This window comes from Orcinus orca, chromosome 1 (genome assembly GCF_937001465.1).
Source record: "Orcinus orca chromosome 1, mOrcOrc1.1, whole genome shotgun sequence".
Lineage (NCBI taxonomy): Eukaryota > Metazoa > Chordata > Mammalia > Artiodactyla > Delphinidae > Orcinus > Orcinus orca.
In genome coordinates this window covers 113783048-113807220 of record NC_064559.1, presented here as the reverse complement: position 1 = coordinate 113807220, position 24173 = coordinate 113783048, and the positions used below count along the sequence as shown (strand labels likewise).

Below are 24173 nucleotides of genomic sequence, written 5' to 3'. Positions count from 1 at the left end.
CCACATTCTTACCAATATTTTATCAGTATTTTTAATTACAGCCATTCTGATAGGCATGATACCTTGTAATTTTATAATGCATTTCCTTGATAACCAACAATGGTGAGCACCTCTTTATGTGTTTATTGGACATTCCAATATCTTCTTTTCTGAAGTATCTGTTCAAGGCTTTTGACCATGTTTTACATTAAAGTTGTCATTTTATACTTACATATTCTGGATTTGAGTCCTTTGCCAAATAAACAAACTGGAAATATTTTTTTTCCTATTTGTCGTTTGCCTTTTCATTTTTTTTAAAATGATGATGATTTTTTTTTATTTATTTATTTATTTTTGCCACACCGCACAGCTTGCAGGATCTTAGTTCACCAACCAGGGATCGAACCTGTGCCCACGGCAGTGAAAGCACGGAGTCCTAACCACTGGGCGGCTGGGGAATTTCCTGCCTTTTCATTTTTCTTAACACTGTCATCAGTGAGAAGAATTTTCAATTTTTGAAAAGGCCAATTTAGAATTTTTTCTCTTACAGTTAAGTGCCTATTGTGTCCTAGGAAATCTCTGTCTACCCCAAAATTTCAAAGATATTCTTAGATGTTTTCTTCTAGATGTATAGTTTTAGCTCTTACATTTAGGTAAATGATCCATCTCAAATTAATGTTTATGTATGCTATGAGAATATTTCATGATTTTTCCCCCCATTCAGACATCTAGATGTTCCAGCACCATTTGTTGAAAAGAGTTTCCTTTCCCCACTGAACTGCATTGGTGCTTTTGTCAAAAACCAAATGACAAAATACATATAGATATATTTCTGGACTTTCTATTCTGTGATTTTGTTTTTAAGGCAAGTATCTCAAATTTAAATCTAAAGATAATAAAATTTAGAAGAATTTGGTGGTAGTATGCTAATAAAAAAAACCTTCAATGAAATATTGCAGCAAGCTATTGCTAGATCCTAAATTAAAGTTAGATAATACTATTCTAACTGATGTGTAAAGTGTCATACTAAGAACAATTACATCTATAGTAAATCATGGATATTTTTGGATTTAATATTTACGATTTCAATCATCTGTGCTATCTCTAAACATCCATGATTTATAAAGCCATAATTTTGCTAAGGAACAAATTTCAATCATTTGTGCTCTGAGGCTTGTGCACACATGTGAGTAACTTACCAAATGAATAACCCTAGTTGAATCTTCAGCATCCATATCTCAGCAAGGTTCATGACCCATCCTCATGTTCTCATTTCAGGAGTAAAATTATATGTTATACTGGTATTTCTCAACCCATGGAGATTCACAATGGTTTTGGACCATATTAATCAAGAATGTCAATGGCTAACTATAATAATAATGTTAAAGAATACTTTTTATAATAAAAAGATGAATTTAAAAATGTGCAAAGGACTTGGATATTTATCCAAAGAAGATACACAATCCCACTCCTGGGCATATATCTGGAGAAAACCATAATTAGAAAAGATCCATGCACCCCAATGTTCATTGCAGCACTATTTACAATAGCCAAGACATGGAAGCAACCTAAATGTCCACTGAAAGATGAATGGATAAAGAAGATGTGGTATATATACACAATGGAATATTATTCAGTCATAGAAAAGAATGAAATAATGCCATTTGCAGCAACATGGATTGACCTAGAGATTGTCATACTGAGTGAAGTAAGACAGAGAAAGACAAATATCATATAATATCGCTTGTATGTGGAATCTAAAAAAAAATTGGTACAAATGAACTTATTTACAAAACAGAAATAGAGTCACAGACGTAGAAAACAAACTTATGGTTTCCAGGGGGAACGGGGGGGAGGGACAAATTGGGAGATTGGGATTGAGATATATACACTACTATATATAAAATAAATACCTAATAAGTACCTACTGTATAGCACAGCAAACTCTACTCAATACTCTGTAATGGCCTATATGGGAAAAGAATCTAAAAAAAAGTGGATATATGTAAAACTGATTCACTTTACTGTGCACCTGAAACTAAAAACATTGTAAATCGACTATACTCAATAAAAATTATTTTAAAAAATTTAAAAAAAGAAGATATACAAATGGCCAATAACCACATTAAAAGATGTTCAACATCATTAGTCATTAGGAAATGCAAATCAAAATCATGAGATGCCACTTCACACCTACTAGGACAACTACAGTCAAAACACAGACAATAACAACTGTTGGCACAGATGTACAGAAATTGTAACCCTCAAAAATTGCTGTAAATTTTTGGGAATTTTTTACATTGGGAATGTAAAATAGCACAGCCAACTTTGAAAAAGCTTGGCAGTCTCTCAAAAAGTTAAGCATAGAGAATTACCATATGATCCATCAATTCCACTCCTAGGCATATACCCAAGAGAAGTGAAACCATGTGTCCACACAAAAGCTTGCACATGAATATTCACACCAGCATTATTCATAATAGCCAAAAAGTGGAACCAACCCAAATGCCCATCACCTGATGAATGGATAAACAAAATGTGGTATATCCATACAATGGATTACTACTCAGCCATAAAAAGAAAGGAAGTATTGATACCTGCTACCTTATGCTAAGTGAAAAGGCCACATAATATAATTCTAAATCTACAGAGACAGAAGGTAGATCTGTGTTGTCATGGATTTGGGGAGAGAGGAATGGGGAGTGACTGCTAATAGCTACAGGGTTTCTTTTGGGGGTAATAAAAATGTTCTAGAATCAGAGAGTGGTGATAATTACACAACCTTGTGAATATACTAAAAACCACTGAATTGTATACTTTAAAAGGGTGAATTATATTGTATATGAATTATTTTAATTAAAAAATACTTCTTGATGGTTGGATAATAAAAAAATGTGAGACACAAGAATGACTGAAACAGGATGCTATGGAATATTTAAAAAGTATGAAATATTTTCTACCGTAAAATTTTAAAAACCAACAATTTCTATAGTAGCTGAAAGATACATAATCTTTTTCTTGTTTGGTGACTAAAACAAAATGTTTATTGAACCAAAGCCATACCTAGGTAATGAAGAACAAGTCAAAAATCATGAAAACATGTTGTTCTAATTTTTTTACTATTACTATCACAGTTACTGTATACTGAATTCATTCAGTAGATTAAAAAAATCTGTAAAAGCAATCAATACTGATGAAACATCTAAAGCAAATTCATAGCCTGAAGAGATTTATGTGATCTTTTTCTACTGCACTTCTAATGGCTTCCAGCTTTAACAAATTGCACAGCTCTAGACCTATAGCCATTTCTGTTGTAGTTATGTGGAAAGTAGCCAAAATAGTTCCTGCTAAAACAGCTTTACAATTTGTCATTTTACTGGTAAGATTCATAGAACATTTGAAAATTTGCATAATAAATTTATAAGAATAAAAGAAGATTTAAAAATATATATATATATTTAAGTGTCACTGTTCATTAGGTTAAGTAAGTTATCATGACACATTGTTGAAGTCTGAGGAAGAAAACCCCTAAAGCCCTTTATGTTTGCTGGCTCCAGCTGAGAGAATCACAGATAGAGACTATAATAGAAGAGAGAGGGGAGAGAATATCTGTACATACTTCATCACTTGCAAAAACAGCCACAAATTCCAGCGCTCTTCCAATTCATATAACACTAATGTTATTTAAGTGGGATATTATCCAAATTGTTGGAGCATAAAATTTCCCCCCTAAAACCTTAATTTTCAACCTGTTTGGTAACACCCAGCTTAAACTGCCTATCCATAAACAATAACGTAAGGTTACAGAGCCATTCTACTCAGTTGGATATTTTGATAGAGCTGAATTGTCAACTGGTTTTGGTATTTAGGTAAGGGGAAAAAATATACAAATTTCTACCTATAAATAAAAATGATTTTTTTTCAGGCAAGGCTTTACTGGTGCTAAAAATGATTTTCAAATATTGCAGTATATACACATTACATACTTATTAAATGTATATTTATATTTAATTAAATAACATATTTTACAGTTTTACTGACGTATACTTTATATATCACAAAATTTACCATTTTAAGTATACAGTTCAATGATTTTTACTAAATTTATACAGTTGTGCAACCATCACCATAAAAAGTTCCCTCATGCCTGTTTGAAGTCAATCTCCACTCCTACCCACAGCCCCAGGGAACCACTGATCTGCCTTTTGTGTCTATAGTTTTACCTATTTCATAAATTTCATATAAATGGAATCATACAATATGCTGTCTTTTTTTTAAGGAAATATAATACACTCCTTGGCTCAACTGTAAGTACTGATGATAATTTATTTTTTTTAATATTTATTTAGTTATTTGGTTGTGCCAGGTCTTAGTTGTGGCAGGTGGGCTCCTTTAGTTGCGTCAGGTGGGCTCCTTAGTTGCGACTTGCCGGCTCCTTAGTTGTGGCATGCAAACTCTTAGTTGCAGCATGCGTATGGGATCTAGTTCCCTGGCCAGGGATTGAACCTGGGCCCCCTGCATTGGGAGCACAGAGTCTTAACAACTGCGCCACTAGGGCAGTCCCCAATATGTTGCCTTTTTTTTTTTTAATTTAATTTTTGGCTGTGTTGGGTCTTTGTTGCTGCACGTGGGCTTTCTCTAGTGGCAAGCTGGGGCTATTCTTTGTTGCAGTGCGCAGGCTTCACATTGCAGTGGCTTCTCTTTGTTGCAAAGCATGGGCTCTAGGCACACGGACTTCAGTAGTTGTGGCTCACAGGCTCTAGAGCGCAGGCTCAGTAGTTGTGGCGCACGGGTTTAGCTGCTCCGCGGCATGTGGGATCTTCCCGGACCAGGGCTCAAACCCATATCCCCTGCACAGGCACTGCGCCACCAAGGAAGTCCCCAGTATACTGTCTTTTGTGTCTGGTTTCTTGCACTTGGCATAAAGTATTTGAGGTTCATTTATGTTGTTGCATGTACTTATACTTCGTTCCTTTTTAGTGCTAAGAAGTGTTCCATTATGTGGATATATCACCACTTATTTATTCATTCACCTATCTTTGGACTGTTTCAAATTATTTGCTATTGTGAATAATATTGCTATGAACACTTTCATACAAGTCTTTGTATAGCCATATGTTTTCATTGCTCTTGGGTAAATATCTAGGAATGGAATTGATGGATCATATGGTAAGTATATGTTTAACTACACAACTGTTTTCCAAAGTAGCTATACTATTTTAAATGCCTGGCAGCAATATATGCATTTTCTCTACATTCTTGCCAACACCTGATATTGTAAGTCTATGTGAGTATAGCCATTCTAGTGGATATAAAGTAGTATCACACTGTGGTTCTAATTTGTTTTCCCAATGACTAATGATGCTGAGTATCTTTTCATGTGCCTTCTTTGATAGCTAATTCATAAACCTTCTTTGATGAAGTGAGTTGTTTGTCCTATTATTACTGAGTTATAAAAGTTCTTTATAAGTTCTGGATACCAAACTTTAAGAGATAAATGACCTGCAGTCATTTGGCTTATCTTTCCATTTTGTTAGTGATAACTTTTGAAGAGCAAACATTTTAAGAAGTCCAATCTATCAGGTTTTTTTTTAATTGATCATGCTTTTGAAGAAATCTTTGCCTAACCCAGGTTCTGTTTCCTTCTAGAATTTTTATAATTTTACCTCTTACATTTAGATCTTTGATCCATTTTGAGTTAATTTTTTATTTGGCATGAGGAGAGGGTCTAGGTTGTTTGTTTTTCACATAGATGCCTGATTTTCCCAGCACCATCTGTTGAAAAGATTATCCTTTCCCCATTGAATTGCATTGGAACTCTTGTTGAAAATCAACTGACCAAAATTATGTGAGTTTATTTCAGGATTCTCTATTGTCTTTCATTGATCTACATTTCAACCTTCATGCCAATATTATATTATCTTAATTACTGTAGCTTTAAAAATGTCTTGAAATTGGGTAGTATAAGTCCCTCTAACCTTACTGTTCTTTCTCAAAACGGTTTTGGCTATTCTAGATCCTTTGCATTTCCATATAAATTTTAGAATGAGCTTGTCAGTTTTTTTGTTTTGTTTTTTTGGGTTTTTTTTTGTGGTACGCGGGCCTCTCATTGTTGTGGCCTCTCCCGTTGCAGAACGCAGGCTCCAGACGCGCAGGCTCAGCGGTCATGGCTCACAGGCCCAGCCGCTCTGCGGCATGTGGGATCTTCCCGGACCGGGGCACGAACTCATGTCCCCTGCATCGGCAGGTGGACTCTCAACCACTGCACCACCAGGGAAGCCCAAGCTTGTCAGTTTTTACAAACAAGTCTACTAGGATTTTAATAGGAATTGCATTTAATCTACAGATCAATTTGGAGAGATCTTAATAATTAGTCTTCTAATCCACAAACATGGTATATATCTCCATTTATTTAGGTCTTCTTTAATTTCTCTCAGAAGTATTTTGGAGTATTTCACTATATGTGTGTGTAGGTTTTTAAACTCAAAAGAAGTATCACTAAAAGCATCACAGATTATTTAGACAGATTCAATATGAAGGTTAATATATATTACATATCCAACAATTTAATTTTATAATTTGGGCAATGCCTGGGATTTCCACTACCCTCCCCTCACCCATGGTGGCTCTGGCAGTAGTTTTGAAAACCAATGCACAATGTACACCATCAGAATTGTTACTGCTGAAACTGACAAAGGACTAATCTCCAAAATACACAAGCAGCTCATGCAGCTCAATATCAAAAAAAACAAATAACCCTATCCAAAAATGGGCCGAAGACCTAAATAGACATTTCTCCAAAGAAGATATACAGATTGCCAACAAACACATGAAAGGATGATCAACATCACTAATCATTAGAGAAATGCAACTCAAAACTACAATGAGATATCATCTCACACTGGTCAGAATGGCCATCATCAAAAAATCTAGAAACAATAAATGCTGGAGAGGGTGTGGAGAAAAGGGAACACTCTTGCACTGCTGGTGGAAATGTAAATTGATACAGCCACTATGGAGAAGAGTACGGAGGTTCCTTAAAAAACTAAAAACAGAACTACCATACAACCCAGCAATCCCACTACTGGGCATATACCCTGAGAAAACCATAATTCAAAAAAAGTCATGTACCACAATGTTCACTGCAGCTCTATTTACAATACCCAGGAGATGGAAGCAACCTAAGTGTCCATCGACAGATGAATGGGTAAAGAAGATGTGGCACACATATACAATGGACTATTACTCAGCCATAAAAAGGAACGAAATTGAGTTATTTGTAGTGAGGTGGATGGACCTAGAGTCTGTCATAGAGTGAAGTAAGTCAGCAAGAGAAAAACAAATACTGTATGCTAACACATATATATGGAATCTAAAAAAAAATGGTTCTGAAGAACCTAGGGGCAGAACAGGAATAAAAATGCAGACGTAGAGAATGGACTTGAGGACATGGGGAGGGGGAAGGGTAAGCTGCAATGAAGTGAGAGAGTGGCATGGACATATATACACTACCAAATGTAAAATACATAGCTAGTGGGAAGCAGCTGCATAGCACAAGGAGATCAGCTCTGTGCTTTGCAACCACCTACAGGGATGGGATAGGGAGGGTGGGAGGGAGATGCAAGAGGGAGGGGATATGGGGATATATATATATGTATATGTATAGCTGATTCACTTTGTTATAAAGCAGAAACTAACAAACCATTGTAAAGTAATTATACTCCAATAAAGATGTTAAAAAAAAAAAGAATTGTTACTGCTGAGAATACATTTTATGTAAGAGGGTTTTTAAAGCAGAAAAGAACAACCACAGGGAACAGACAATCCCGATTTTGTTATTTTGAGTGGGAATTAAATAAATTTTTTAGATATCAATGGTGTATTTAATTTGAATAGTTCTGATTAATAACTGCTGCTTATCTTCTCACACAAGGAACAGATTTCCACCCCATCCTGGGTACTAACAATAACAACCACTTCTGTAAAGCTTACTACGTGTTAGGTACTCTTCTAAGCACTTTAAAGATATGCACTCATTTAATCTTAATAACAACTCTAAGAGGTAGGGAATATTATCCCCAGCTTACACATGAGGAAACTCAAGTCTAGAGAAGTTAAGTAACTTGTCCAAGGTAATACAGCTAGGAAGTAGTGGAGCCAGAATTCAAATGTAGGCAGTTTAGTTGCTGAATCCGTTCTCTTAACCACTCTGCAGCAAGAGAGAGCAGAGCATTTCATATACAAGTATTTTTAGACCTCTGCTTCCAGTAACGGAAGACTGGGTAACTCAGATGAACCCTCCCAGACAACTAGAAAAGCTGTCGATTTTAAAAAATTGAATCAAATACATCAGATAATTAACAAAGGGTAGAGAATTACCAGGCCACAGTCTAAAGACGGCAGAAAGCAGAGAAGTAAGCCACACCTGGGGCTTCTTTCACTATAGGGACATTTGACAATTCTGGAAAAGATAGCTAGGAGGCTGTTCAGTATTTTTGCCAGTTTCGTAAGGCTACTGGAACAAAAGTTGAAGTCCAAGTCCTGTCAAGAGTGAGAGCCTGGCAAAACCCTCAGGATTGGACTGGGACTCTGAAAGCTGCATCTTAGGAATAAGGGTGAACCAGAAATAAACTGAAACTTTCATGGACTGCAGTCCAGTTTCAAGTCATCCGGGTAGACCAGAAAATTTCAATCCCTGAAACTGAATTAAGGTGATCCTGTCCTACCAATGCTTCTTCCAGGCATCTAAGGGCAAGGAAAATCCTCTATGAAGGAACATAATATTATCTGAGATTTTAAGCTATTTCTACAATTTTTCAAATAAAATATCTGGCACATAGCGAAAGAAAATCAGGCATAAGAGAAAAGACGATATGAACATGATGCAGCAGAAAAAAGCAGATGTTAAAAACAGAAACAGGGACATTCTAGATATTGGGATTATCAGAGAAAGACTTTAAGATAACTACTTTATTTTCAAAGAGATAACAGATTATATTTAAACTTTTGGCAGAGAATTCAAACCTATAAATAATACGAGAGATGTGAAAAATAAATAGAAATTCAAGAATTAAAAAATGTTTCAAAGGGGTGAAATCACACAGTGTATGTTCTCTGGCCACAATGCAATTACGTCAGAAATTATTGATAAAAAGATAATTTTCATATGTTTTAAAATTAAGAAATACACATCTAAATGGAATAAATATACCTCTAAATCAAAGAGGAAGTAATAGTGGAAATTAGAAAATATTTTTGAACTAAATTATAAAAAAAATAATGCTATAGTATGCAGTTAAAATTGTACTTAGAGAAAGGTTTATAGACTTAAATGGATATGTTAGAAGAAGAAACATTAAAAATTAATGAGTTAAATACCTTATAAGAAGATACAAGAGGGACTTCCCTGGTGGTTCAGTGGTTAAGAATCCGCCTGCCAGAGCAGGGGACACAGGTTCGTGCCCTGGTCCAGGAAGATCCCACATGCCACGGAGCAACTAAGCCCATGTGCCACAACTACTGAGCCTGTGCTCTAGAGTCTGCGAGCCACAACTACTGAGCCCACGTGCCACAGCTACTGAAGCCCGTGCACGTAGAGCCTGTGCTCTGCAACAAGAGAAGCCACTGCAATGAGAAGCCCGCACACTGCAACGAAGAGTAGCCCCCACTCGCCAATCTAGAGAAAACCCGCACGCAGCAACGAAGACCCAACACAGCCAAAAATAATTAATTAAAAAAAAAAGAAGATACAAGAATTAAAAAAAAATGGGGCCAAAGAAACTTGAAAGAAGGCTGTAAAGAGCAGAAATGAATGAACCAGAAAACAAACAGTAGAGAAGATCAACAAAGCCAGAGGTTGGTTCTTCACGAAGACTAATAAAATTGATAAATCCCTGAGGAATCCAATAGAGGGCCAAAAAGAAAGGTAGCCAGTGTTATGAATTAAAAAATGGATGTTACAACTGATTCTGCACATATTAACAAGCTAATAAAAGGATTTTATGAAATCTTTATGCCAATAAATTTGAAATTTTTGATGTAATAAATTCCTAGAAAAATACAACTTACCAAAAGCTAACACAAGAAGAAACAAGAAATGTGAATAGTTATGGAATGGTTAAAAAAATTGAATTTGTAGTTAAACTATTAAAGATATGAAATTTGTAATGAAAATTCTTCTCACAAAGAAAAATCCAAAATCAGACAGCTTTATCAGCAAATTCTTCCAATCACTGAAGGCAGAAATAATTCTAATTTTTACACAAATTATTCCAGAGAATGATAAAAGAGGGACAATTCCTTAACCTGTTTTATAAAGCCAGCAATAAAGGAAAAGTATAGACTAAAAATATAAGAAAAGAAGGAAAAACATAATTAATAAACATAATTAATGTCAGAATGGTGGTTAAGTTTAGGCAGGAGGGAGGAAGTTGTAATTGGGAAAGGGCAGGTGGGTTTCTGGGGGCTGACAATGTTGTTTCTTGACCTCAGTGGTAGTTTCCACTCATTTGCTTTATAATAAATCATTAAGATACACATTTCTGTTTTTTACACTTTGCTGTGTATGTATTATAATTCACACTAAAATTTTTATTGAAATTTATGGGACCAGTTTCACTTAATGAGAGAATGGCATAAATATTTGTTGACTCTCATCCTTAGATTTCAGTAATATTCTTGACTCTGTCTTTACTTACTCTAACAGACTTACAACTTGCATTTCTTCGAGATTATTTTTTAGAGGTTAATCCTTTAATGTTTACTAGTTTCCAAATTCCACTAACATATTATACTGGAATCAACAGTTACAATTACTCTTTTAAATAAAGGCATATTCTTGAATACTCTATACTCCCTAACTTGGGGCATTGTTTTTAAAATCCAAAATTTCATCTTGGGTTATAACACACGAAGATTAACCAATGACCTGTATGTCTGCAAGGTGTACAATATTAAGACAAATGAGATGAGTACAGTTCATCTGGGACTAAATAAACATCAACTCAGCAGTTTTTCTGGGAACTTTCACATCTGTTTCCTAACACTGATTATTTTAATCTATTTGTCTTCAGTCTTTGTCTACCCAGCCCTCATTCAAAAGCATCTGTCTAGATGTAAATAGCTTTTATAGTAACAGGATATTTGATTTAATGATCTGAAATATGAATGATCTTTTATTAGGACCAAGCCATTTTATTTCTTCTCTATAACTATAGTAAAAGGAACAGCTAAGTGAACATATTGTACATCAAATTTTATTTTGACAGCAATTATAAAGCCTATACTGAAATACTGCTCCTATCCACCTTTCTAAATTCTTTTTAACATCCCCTTTAGGGTAAACACTAAGCATCAAAATATAGCAGACTAAAACAATTCTGCCTCAAATTATGGAGACCCAAACTTTGGTCTATACACTGTTACCAATTTGATTAACTTAAATAAAAGTAGTATTTCTATCATAAAGTTTCTTACTTTTGGAACATGAGGATTAAATTCCACAGCTCTATGAATTGCTTCCACAGCATTAATTTCTGCTGTGCTTAACCCTCTTCTGGAGGCTGTTTCTGGAGAAAACCTGTAAGAAAACCACAAAATGAAGAAATAAATATTTAAATAAATAAGTATTTTAATCAATTAATTAACTGAGATCGTAATTTAGCACCCTAAATCAGAGGTTTCTGGTGATGGCTAAAGTCAAAGCCAAATGGCTACTAAACATAAAAGTAAAGCCTCTGGTTCAACATATAAAGGAAGGCAGCATAAGAAATGGAAATATTCAAGTTAACGTGAAGAAAACCTTCAGAAGTCCATTAAAGACACACTTTGGGCAAAGTAATAAGAAATGCCACACAGGGACATCTAGAGAATCTCATGAAATAGAAGTACATTCTTATCAAATTTTCACTGTTCACAGACTGTGAACAGTCCATTCTAATTCATATCAAGCCACAGTAATCTAAGGTGAAAGAAAGCAGTTGCCATTTGGTTGGTTTCTGAATAACTTACCTGTGCAATAAAGAGAAATTCATTAAGGACAGCCAAAAATACAAGGAAATCAGAATAACTCAGAATTATAATCTCAAAACAGGTAACATGAAACCTATTTCCCTACCACATATCTTACAATTACCATCATAGCTACTATGTACTGGATATACTTTCTATCTAGCATTGCTTTGGGCATTTAACACATATAATCCTCACACAACCACCCTACAGTATTATTATTCTCATTTTACAGATAATAAAGAAACTCACACTGATTAACTTGACCAAAGTTCCATAGCTGGTATGCTGTAGACTTTGAATTTGAATCCAAGTTCACTTAGCTCTAAAAACCTTGCTCTTTCCACTACACATAGTAAGAAGCTTCTAAGCCCCATAAGATCAAGGGTTATTCAGCAGGAAGTTGGGAAAAAAAAGCATTGTTTAAAGTCAGTGGATGAAAAACAATATTGAGTTTAGCAGTCTTTCTAAACTATTATAGTTTTCATAACTACTTACTTATCTGAAACAGTCCTTGTCTTCAATAGTGCTGCTGTATAACAGATGGCTGCTGACTTTGGAAGGCTTATATCTATAATAATAATTTTTAATTTGGGTAAGAATCACAAAAATATCTTAAGACAATTTCTAATAAGAATAATTCATAGTTCAAATTCAACGGATATAATATAGTAGTAAAAGCACATGGACATATAATTGGAAAACCTGAGTCTGAATCTTGATTCTACTATTTACCAGCTATGCATCCTTGAACTAGCACAACTTCTTTAACCTCAGTTTTCCCAAAATAGAGAAATGGTACTTTTCTAGCAGAGATTAAATTAAACCATGTCTGTGAAAGCCCTCATACAATGGTAAAAAGTACTCAACAAATGCTTATAAGAAGCTGCTTATAATAATACTATCCAAGGAAAAAGCCATTGTATAGATAGAACTATGTAAAAACTCCACCTATTCACAGAGAAAAACTAAGATTAAGAAAAAAAAAAATTAACAGGACTTCCCTGGTGGCCCAGTGGGTAAGACTCCGCACTCCCAATGTAGGGGGCCTGGGTTCAATCCCTGGTTGGGGAACTAGATCCCACAAGCTTGCCGCAACTAAGAGTGCACGTGCTGCAACTAAGAAGCCCGCATGCCACAACTAAAGATCCTGCGTGACACAATGCAGATCCCACATGCCACGACTAAGACCCGGCACAGCCTAAATAAATAATAAATAAATGTTAAAAAATTAATAGTAGTTAAGTCCAGGTGATATAATCATGGGTGATTTTCATTTTTTTCTTCTTCTGATGTTTTTGCATTTTCTACATTTTCTTAAAAGATGATTTTTTATAAAATAAAAAGAAATTGAGAACTACAATGAAATTAATTATATGAGTTCTTTCTTAAAGAATGACCAAAATAATGTTATTGGCAGAGTAAGACTACAGAACTCTCTTTCCAGATTCCAGAGTTATACCAGCAAATGGAGAACTAAAGAAGTAAACTTGCTTTTAACTTTTTCAGGATTCTAGAAGGGTGAAAACTGGGGACTCATAAAAATAACTGAAAACACAGAAGCATATCCAAGTTGCTAGTTTTATTTTATTTTTAATGAATAGGTCCTATCTGATTTTTCATATTCAGTCCCTAAGCTTGTTCATCATAAGTATCATAAGCAGGCCATGCATCTGATAAGTAACATATGGAAAGAATTTCTCACAAATTTCTCCATGAGCCTATACTACTCTAAAGCACTTCCTAAGAATTCCAGATGTTTAAAAGAAATAAACTTCTCTTTCCAAGTGTAACAAATTTCAAACTTTCCAAGTCATGGAGATTCCCAAGCTAATGGGTAGGAGCTTACAACAGGAGAGTGTGAATAAGTGACTTAAATGTGTTCTAATACAGTGAAAGATATGACCAGAAATATTATGCTAGTTAGGATGTTTCCAGCTTGGGGTTAAAAGCTGATGCCTTACTCAGAATGAGGAGAAAGGCTATGCTTCTCAAAAATTCTCCCAAATCCATTTGTGGTAAACTGGAACTGTTATCGTATAATAATAAAAATAGCCAACATATATTGACTTCTTACTTACTGTTGGGAGACTAGTAAACAAACAAATGGAATACCTAAGTTTAAGTTCAAGCTTGCCACTTACTGGCTAGAAGACCTTACCTAATCACTTAACCTTCTTCTACTCCAGTTTTCTTATTTACTAACCGGAAACAGTAAAAATATTGTACTTGTCCTACCACCTCACAAGATTGTTATAAGGATCAGATGAGATAATAAATTATACTTTGTAACTAAAAAGCATCGTAAAATGTTATTCTGAGTTACTCTTATATATACTCTAAGCAACTTCTGTTAGCCTTCCCTGCCACTCCAAAACAAATGAAGTGCATAGCACCCCATACTTTTCTATTACCTCACCTAACACGTTATGCCTCAATATAACTACTATTCATTTGTCTGTATGTTCCACTAAACGGTAAATTCTACGAGGGCTAAGTCCATGTCTTCTTATTCACCACTGTATTCCAAGCGCCTCACTCACATTAGGCGCTCAATAAAAAAATGAATACATCTTGAGAGAAGGAAAGTTCCTCCTTGCAGACTTTTGCTACCAAAAGTACTGATAAAGAGGATACTTAATAGCAACTTATATCCACAGATACTAGATACTGACTGGTAAGAATGCAAAGAGAAAATCACAGAAATACCAGAGTAGGATCACATTTATGATTACTTAATAGAAAAAAAATACTTTAACCATGCTATTAACTAACAGAATTATCACTCACCATCATATTTTGCTAGAACTGCTTGGACATCTGCATAGGCCTGTAATTCTAAAAGTGATTCTAGGAGATTTTCATGGATGTTCAACATGGTAAGAGGGGGAAATTCTTTCATCAACTGTATATTAAAAAGAAAAAAGATTAAAATTATACAAAAGGAACTCAGAGCTGAATCAAATTCACTGAGGTAGAAATTCTTTTGTTTCTTAAAACTGTGGAGACTCAACCTCTAAGAAATCTATGTATATTAAATAAATATCTTGTTATAAAACTATCAATTAAAAAAAAACAGTGATTCTGGGGAATTTCTTGGCGGTCCAGTGGTTAGGATTCGGCATTTTCTCTGCTGGGGCCCTGGGTTCGATCCCTGGTCAAGGAACTAAGACCCCGCAAGCTGGGCAGCATGGCCAATCAATCAATCAATCAATCAATGTTAGGGAAAAAAAAAGGAAAACACATAGTGATTCTGCATTAACTTAACTGGCAACTTAAAACACATTCTGTTTTTGAAGGAATAAAGATAAAGGTTGAGTCATCAAATTTACTTACATCTCTCATTATTTTTACTGCTTCTCTTATTCTTCCTAATTTTCTTGCACACATTGCCAGTCTTCTTTTAATATACACCAGTACATTGGTATCTCTCCCTATTTAGAAAAACAACAAATGACACAAAACTATCACTTTTATATTATGACCTGCTACTTCATTAACATATTACCTGTTAATTTTATTTGCTTACCTTGGGAGGTTCAATTAAAATTAAATTGTGTCAGAATGGAAGAATATTAATAATAGTTGAATTTGGGTGATGGACAATGAACGAAGGTTCATTATACTGCTCTATTTTTATAGATGTTTGAAGTTTTTTATACTAAAAGCTTAAAAAATATATAGAGAGAGAATTACTTTTGCCTCTAACATTAAGTAATCTGAGTACAGTATATATAAAGTAATTTGTGTATACTTGGCAAGTAGATTTTACTATTAAAAGACATACATTAATAGGAAGAAATAACATTATTAAGTTTCTGCATAAACAATCTACTATTTTAATATTCTCTATTATCTTAGCTGACAAACAAAAGATATTCAAAACAAAATTTCCATGCTAGCATAAATTTTTGGTCAACAGCAAGTAACTAACAAACTACTTCTAGAAAGGGCTAACAAATATTTCTGGAACTATCTCATAACTATATCTGAGATTATACAAGGACAAATGGCATGACTTTTTTACAGATGTAGTTTCATTAGTTCCAGACTGCAAAATTACATATTCCCACAGTTGTGTGTTATAACAACACACATTAACGAAACATACTATATACATCAATATTTAGTTTAGAGAGAAAACATTATCCTAATTTTAATTTACACAAACAAAAGATTGAGAACTTAACTCCAGGAGATAATGCATTATATAAACATATTTCAATTTATTGCCCATTATCTGCCAAAATCATGAAACTAAAGCCCTCTGGCCACACAAAATAGCAGGAAGCAGCAGCATTACAGATTCTAACATCTTTGGTAAAAGTGTCTCGATCACAACTGGGAGAGTATGCCTGAGAGTGGAAAGAAAGGACCTCAGTTGCTATGGCCCATATGGTCTCAAACACATCATGGAGAAAAAACAACCGAAGAAATAGTCAATATCAAGTGTAAGGCTGGTTTTGTGCTGAAGGGCCACTCCCTGGCACTATATGGAGATATATACTGTCTGAAGAGCAAACCAAATGATATACCTCTACTATTGCTTGGGTAAGGGTGAGGATAAAGGTAATAGCTGCTTATCATCACTAGAAGGTTCTCTTGAATCTTGAATACTTTTGAGTTGTGTTTCTCCAATGACCAGCCCAATTCTCACATGAAATAAATTATTGTTAAGTTTCAGAGCAGCACATCTCTCAATAACCAGAACAGATTTGTTCCCTTCCACAAGCATTCTCTAGCTAATATACATTTCTGTCTTGCTGACTTGAATAGATTTGTTATCTCTTATGAAAAGTAGCTAACTTTTAAGTATTAAGTTTTTTAAATTGTTGTTGTTTTGTGTTTTACACATAAAACAGGCAGTTGCAGGAACTAAAAGGGGAAAATTAGTTCAAATTCACTTACTCAGTTGAGCTTCATGCTGAGGACTTTGGTGCTGGCACTGTTGTGACCGCCTGTAAATTGTTTCTCCTGCCTTGAGTGCCTGTTTAAATAACCTTTCAGCATCTACAATAGTTGTTGCTTCTTCCTCAGCCAGTAGAACATATGCAGTAGCACAGCTATAAAGAAAGCAAGCAAGGCAATTTTAAGTAAAATGGTAAGACAAGTATTTTCTTTGGGGTATGTCCCTTTACATCACATTTCCGTATCTTTCCCTACACTTTCTGTAATAGGGAAGAACATTTGTATTCTATTACAAATTAATCACTATATGGATGTTGCCTATAAGCTTAAATTATATATAATGACCCATCTCTCAGAACCCTGCCTCCCAGGTAATGAGCATTAAGCTAATATACTTCTGTTTAGCTCACAGGAAACATCTTGACCAGGCCCACCTGTGAATGACTGCAGGGAGGAAGAAATTAACACATCCCCTCTGGAGGCTGATGGGAATCAGAAAATGTTTGACTTTACTCCCTCCCCTTTTAGTATAAAAGAAGACTGAATTCCAACTCAGGCAAGATGGTTCTTTGGGGCATGAGCCCACCATCTTCTCAGTTTGCTGGCTTTCTGAATAAAGTCGTTATTCTTTGCCCAACAACTCATCTCTTGATTATTGGCCTGTTGTGTGGTGAGCAGTACGAGCTTAAACTTGGTAATAAATTTTGGTTTTTCAAAAACACTTTCTATTTTTTGTTTTTATTTTGTTCTGTTATTGCTGTTAAACGCCTCTTGTGAAGGGGTATCTCATTGTGTTTTTCATTTCCCTTATGATGAATGACACTGAGCATCTTTTCATGTATTTTTTGGTCATTTGTATGTCTTCCTTGAAGAAACAGACATTTCAAGTCCTTGGCCCATTTTTAATTGGTTGTCTTTCTGTCACTGAGTTGTAAGAGTTCTTTATATATTCTGGATAACTAGACCCTTATCAAATATGACGTGCAAATATTTTCTCTCATCCTGTGGGTTGCGTTTTCACTTTCTTGACAGTATCCTTTGATGCACAAAAGCTTTTAATTTTGATGAAGTCTATCTAATTTTCCTTTTTTGGTTGTACTTTTGGTGTCATATCTAAGAAACCACTGCCAAATTGACAGTCATGAAAATTTGCTCCTATGTTTTCTTCTAAGAGTTTTATAGTTTTAGCTCTTAAATTTAGGTCTTTAATTTTTAATTAATTGTGTATGGTGTGTGTTAAGGGTCTAACTTCATACTTTTGTATGTGGTTATCTAGCTGTTACCATTTGCTGAAAAGACTATTGTTTCCCACACTGAATGGTCTTGGCACCCTTGTCAAAAATCAATTGACCACAGATGTATGGGTTTTTTTCTGGACTCTAAATTTGATTCCATCTAGATTAGATGGCTATTCTTATTATTTAATTACTGTAGGTTCATAGTAAGTTTTGAAATCAGGAAGTGAGTCCTCCTACTTTGTTCTTTTTCAAGATTATTTTGGCTACTGGAGGTCTCCTGTAATTCCATATTTTAGGATCAGTTTGTCCATTTCTGCAAAACGGGCAATTGAAATTTTGATGGAGACTGCACAGAATTTGTAGATCAACTTGAGAAGTACTGATATCTTAACAATAATAAGTCTTCCAATCCATGAACACAAGATGTCTTTCCATTATTTAGGCCTTCTTTAACTTCTTTTGATAATACTTTGTAGTTTTCAGTGTACAAGTCTTGCACCTCCTTGGTTAAATTTATTCTTAAGTGTTTTAACATTTTTGACGCTATTGTAAATGGAACTGTTTTCTTAATTTCCTTTTCAGATTGTTCATTGCTACTATATAAAAAAACAACTGATTTTAAGTTGATCTTGTCTCCTGCAACTTTGCTGAACTCTTTTATTAGCTCCAATAGTTTTTTGGTGGATTCTTTAAGGTTTTCTATATATAAGATCATGTCATCTGTGAAGAGAGATAGTTTTACTTCTTCCTCTCCCATACGAAAGCCATTTTCCCCCCTTCTTGCCTAAGTGCATTGGCTAGCACCTCCAGTGCAATGTTAAATAGAGGTGGTGGGATTCCCTGGTAGTGCAGTGGTTAAGAATCCGCCTGCCAATGCAGGGGACATGAGTTCGAGCCCTGGTCCGGGAAGATCCCACATGCCGCAGAGCAACTAAGCCTGTGTGCCACAACTACTGAGCCTGTGCTCTAGAACCCGCAAGCCACAACTACTGAAGCCCGCATGCCTAGAGCCTGTGCTCTGCAACAAGAGAAGCCACTGCAATGAGAAGCCCACACACCAAAACGAAGAGTTGCCCCTGCTCACCATAACTAGAGAAAGCCCGCACACAGCAACAAAGACCCAATGCAGCCAAAAATAAATAATTAATTTAAAAAATAATAAATAGAAGTGGCAAGAGCAGACTTTCTTGCCTTATTCTTGATCTTAGCAAGCTTTGAGAGTTTCAGTCTAAAGTACATAGTTAGCTGTAGGTTTTTCATAGACGTCCTTTATCAGTTTGAGGAAGTTTTCTTACATTCTTTATTTGTTTTTATAATAAAATGGTGTTGGATTTTGTCAAATACTTTTTCAGCATCAACAGAGATGATTGTGTGGGTCTTGTCCTTTGTTCTGTTAATGTGATGTCTTACACTGACTGATTTTCACATGTTAAACCACCCTTGCCTTCCTGGGATAATCCCACTTGGTCATGGTGTATAATCCTTTTAATCTGTTGCTGGATTTGGTTTGCTAGTATTTCGTTGAGAATATCTGCATCTATATTCATAGTGAATATTAGTCTGTAGTTTTTGTTTCTTATGATGTCTTCCTTTGGTTTTGGTATGAGAGTAATACTGGCCTCACAGAATAAGGAAGAATTACTTCCTCTTCTATTACTTTGAAGAGTTTGAGAAGGACTGGTGTTAATTCTTTAAGAGTTTGGTAGAATTCAGTGGTGAAGCAACCTAGTCCTGAGCCTTCTTTGTTTGGAATTTTTAAAATTACTGATTTAATCTCTTCATTTGTTATAGGTCTATTCAGATTTTCCTTTTCTTCTTGAATCAGTTTTGGTAGTTTGTGCATTTCTGGGAGTTTGGCCATTTCATCCAAGTTAGCCAATTTGGCATACAATTGTTCATAGTATTCTATTATAGTATTTTTAATTTCTTTAAGGTCAGTAGTAATGTTCCCAGTTTCATTCTTGATTTTAAGTAAGCTGAGTTTCTCTCTTTTTTAATTGGTCAGTCTAGCTTAAAGTCTGTCAAGTTTGTTGATCTTTTTAAAAATACCCAACCTTTAGTTTCATTGATTCTATTGTTTTTCTATTCTCTGTTTTGTTTATATCACTCTAATCTTTATTACTCCCTCCCTTCTGCTTGGAGTTTAGTTGGCTCTTCATTTCTAGTTCCTTAAGGTATAAAGTTAAGTTTTTGATTTGAGATCTTTCTTCTTTATTAATGAAGGTATTTACAGCTATAAATTTTCCTCTGATCACTCACAGCTTTTGCTGTATTCCATAATTTTTTGGTATGTTATGTCTTCATTTTCACTCATTCCAAAGTATTTTTCTAATTTATCTTGTGATTTCTTCTTTGGCTCATTGGTTGTTTAAGAGTTGGTTGTTTGGGCTCCCCTGGTGGCGCAGTGGTTGAGAGTCCACCTGCCGATGCAGGGGACACGGGTTCGTGCCCTGGTCCAGGAAGATCCCACATGCCGCGGAGTGGCTGGGCCCATGAGCCATGGCCGCTAAGCCTGCGCATCTGGAGCCTGTGCTCCACAACGGGAGAGGCCACAACAGTGAGAGGCCCACGTACCGCAAAAAAAAAAAAAAAAAAGAGTTGGTTGTTTAATTTCCAATATTCCAATATTGTGAAATTCGAGATTTCCTTCTGTTATTGACTTCTAATTTCATTCCACTGTAGTGAGGGTGGATAGTTTGTATGATTTCAATCATTTTAAGTTTATTGACAATTGTTTATATCCTAATTATGATGTATCCTGGAGAATGTTCCATGTACACTTGGGATGTTGTTAGGTAGAGTGTTATATAGATGTGTTAGGTCCAGTTGCTTTATAGTGTTGTTCAAATCTTCTATTTCCTTGTGTATCTTTTGTCTAGTTATTCTATCCAATATTGAAAATAAGGTGTTGATGTCTCCAACTATTATTGTTGAATTCTTTATTTCTCCCTTCAAGTCTGTCAGTTTTTGCTTCATAAGTTGTTATTAGACATATATAAGTTTATAACTGTTATATCTCCTTGATGAATTGAACCTCTTTTATCATTATATAATGCCATTCTTTGTCTTGTAAAAACTTTTTGTCTTAAAGTCTATTTTGTCTGATACCAGTTTAGCCACTCCAGCTCTCTTTGATTACTATTTGCATGGAATACTTTTTTACACACTTTTACTTTGTACTTCTTTGTGTCTTTGTATCTAAAGAATCTCTTGTAGACAGCATATAGTTGGACTACCTTTTTTTCCTATTTATTCTGCTAATCAATGCCTTTTAATTGAAGAGTTTAATCTATTTACCTGTTTAAGTACTTAGTGATAAGGAAGGAATTGTTTCTGCCATTTTCCTATTTGTTTTCTATATGTCCTTTTTTTTTTTGCTCTCAATTCCTGCATTATTGTCTTCTTTTGCGTTAGATACATATCTTCTAGTATACCATTTTGATTCCCTTATTACTTATCACATTTTTTTTGTTATTTCTTAGTGGTTAACAGTTAACAATTACATTTAACATCTTAACTTATAACAATCTAGTATGAATTAATACTAATTTAGTTTCAATAGTATACAAAACTTTGCCCCTATATAGCTCTTCCCCCTACTGCTTATGTTGTTATGGTCACAAACTGCAACTTTATAAACTGTATGTCCATCAACATAGATTTATAGTGACTGTTTTACATAGCTGTCTTTTAAATCATATAGATAAAAAGAACTGCAAACGCCCCCAAAATTAATATTGACTTTTTAATTTGCCTGTGTAGTTACTTTTACTGGCATTCTTTATTGTTTTGTGTGGAGTCAAGACTGTCTAGTATCCTTTTATTTCAGCCTGAAGGACTCCTTGCAGCATTTCTTGTAGGACAAGTCTACTAGCACTGAACTCTGTTTTTGTTTATCTGGGAATGTCTTAATTTCTCCATTTATTTTGAAGGACAGGGTTGCTGGGCATAGAATCCTAAGCTGACAGTTTTGTTTTGTTTTGTTTTTCTGAACTTTGACTATGTTACCCCACTGCCTTACATGGTTTCTGATGAGAAAGCAGCTCTTAATCTTTTTCAGGATCACTTATATGTGATGAGTTGCTTCTCTCTTGCTGCTTTCAGGCATCTCTCCTTATCTTTGGCTTTCAAAAGCTTGATTATAATGTGTCTCATTGTGGATGTCTTTTGAGTATGTCATACTTGGGGTACATTGAGCTTCCTGGATGTGTAGATCCATATCTTTCATCAAATTTGGGATCTTTTCAGCCATTATTTCTTTAAATGGTCTTTTTGCCCCTTTTGCTCTCTCCCCTCTCTTTCTGGGACTCCATTATGCACAGGTAAGTATGTTTAACAGCATCCCACAGGTTTCTTAGGCTCTGTTCACTTTCCTTCATTCTTTTATTTTTTACCTAAATCAAGTTTGCTGATTCCTTCTTCTGCCTGTTCATATCTGCTGCTGAACCTCTACAGGAAATTTTAAATTTCAGTTATACTTTTCAATTCTAGAATTTCTATTTAGTTCTTTTTTATTATTTCTACCTCTTTACTGACATTCTCTAACGGTGAGACATAATTTTCATGGTTTCCTTTAGTTCTTTATACATGGTTTCCTTTACCTCTTTGAGCATATTTTAAATAGTTGATTTAAAGTTTTTGTCTAGAAAGTCCAAAGTCTGGGCTTCCTCAAGGACAGTTTTTATTCATTTTCTTCTTTTCTCTGTGTAGGGCATATTTTGCTTCTTTGCATGTCTTATAATTTTTTTGTTGAAAACTGGAAATTTTAAATATTATAATCTAGCAACTCCAGAAATCAGATTTCCCCTCCTCTCCAGAGATTACTGTTGCTGCTTACAGTTGTGACTTTTCTGAACTGATTTTGTAAAGTTTGTATTCTGTCATGAGTGACCAGTGAAGTGTCTGCTCCTTTAGCTTAATGGTTAGTCAGTGATTTGACAGAGATTACCCTAAACACCTGAAACCAAAAACAAAACAAAAAGCAAGTCTTTGCAGATAGGTTCTGTGTGTGTATTGGGGCATACCTTCAACATTCAGTCAGGCAGTTTACAACTCTGCCTTAGCTTTCACTTTCTGTTTGTGCAGAACCTGAAAGTCAGACACACATGAGAGCTTAGGGTCTTCTCAAATCTTTTCTGAGCAGGTGCCCAACTTTGGGCATGTGTGGAGCCTCTGAGATTCCCAGGAATATGTGGAAGCTTTTAAAAGCGTTTATTTCCCAAAGTTTCTCATTCCCCAGCCTTTCCTCCCAAGCTTTCTAGTTTGTCTCTTGTTTGCCCTAGTTGTTATCCCTTGATCCTGGCAGCACTGGCTAATACATTTGCCTTTAAATATTTTCAACAATGCCCCCACAGTGTAGCTGTGTCAGTGCTGGGAGAGTTTCGAATTAACCAAAATATAGGCAAGCCCTTTGAGCTGGTTCTTCAGAGAGAAACCAGATGGGTCAAAGTAAACAACCATAATTCTTTGAGAAAAAGGTCCGTTCTGCTTCCTTTGATAGTAGGAATTATACCCAGAAGGCAGACTGTTGTCTTCAAGGCTGCCACTGACCTAGGGAGTGGAGGATGGGGTCAGTGTTAAGTTAAAACACCACAAAGCTCTCTTACAGAAATTCAGCTATTTTTTTAAACTGATTAAGCATTCTCCAGGTTGCAATAAACTCTGATTAGCTTTCAGAGTTTCAATAAAATTCATTCACTGCTTGTTGAGTTCCCTACACTGCCAGTTTTGTTCCACCTTGGGTAAGTCTTATTAATAAGGATTAGTATATCTGTGGTAGGGGAGTAAGAAGGGGTACAGGGACAATGCTAAGTTCACATTATTCAGGAGGCATTCCTTGATTAATCCCAACTGGAGCCATATTTTTACTCTTGGCACTTATTTAATATTAGATTAATACTTATTGATCTGTCCCATTTAAATATTAAGTTCACTTATTTTTATTTTTTTTTAATTTATTTAATTAATTTATTATTTTTGGCGGCCTTTGGTCTTCGTTGCTGCACGCGGGCTTTCTCTAGTTGTGGTGAGCGGGGGCTA

The 24173-nt window shown here is 35.1% G+C and overlaps 1 protein-coding gene across 22 annotated transcripts in view; it reads right to left on the bottom strand.

The window, feature by feature from the left end:
• ST7L (suppression of tumorigenicity 7 like) overlaps positions 1-24173 on the bottom strand; it is a 150921-nt gene that overhangs the window by 104527 nt on the left and 22221 nt on the right. For all 22 annotated transcript variants that reach the window (XM_033435398.2, XM_033435366.2, XM_033435376.2 and 19 more), the window contains 5 exons: positions 16897-17051; positions 15325-15422; positions 14779-14893; positions 12487-12559; positions 11455-11557 (listed from right to left, as the gene is read on the bottom strand). In XM_033435398.2, coding sequence (XP_033291289.1) covers positions 11455-11557; positions 12487-12559; positions 14779-14893; positions 15325-15422; positions 16897-17051 — 544 coding nt within the window. The remainder of the gene's footprint in view (positions 1-11454; positions 11558-12486; positions 12560-14778; positions 14894-15324; positions 15423-16896; positions 17052-24173) is intronic.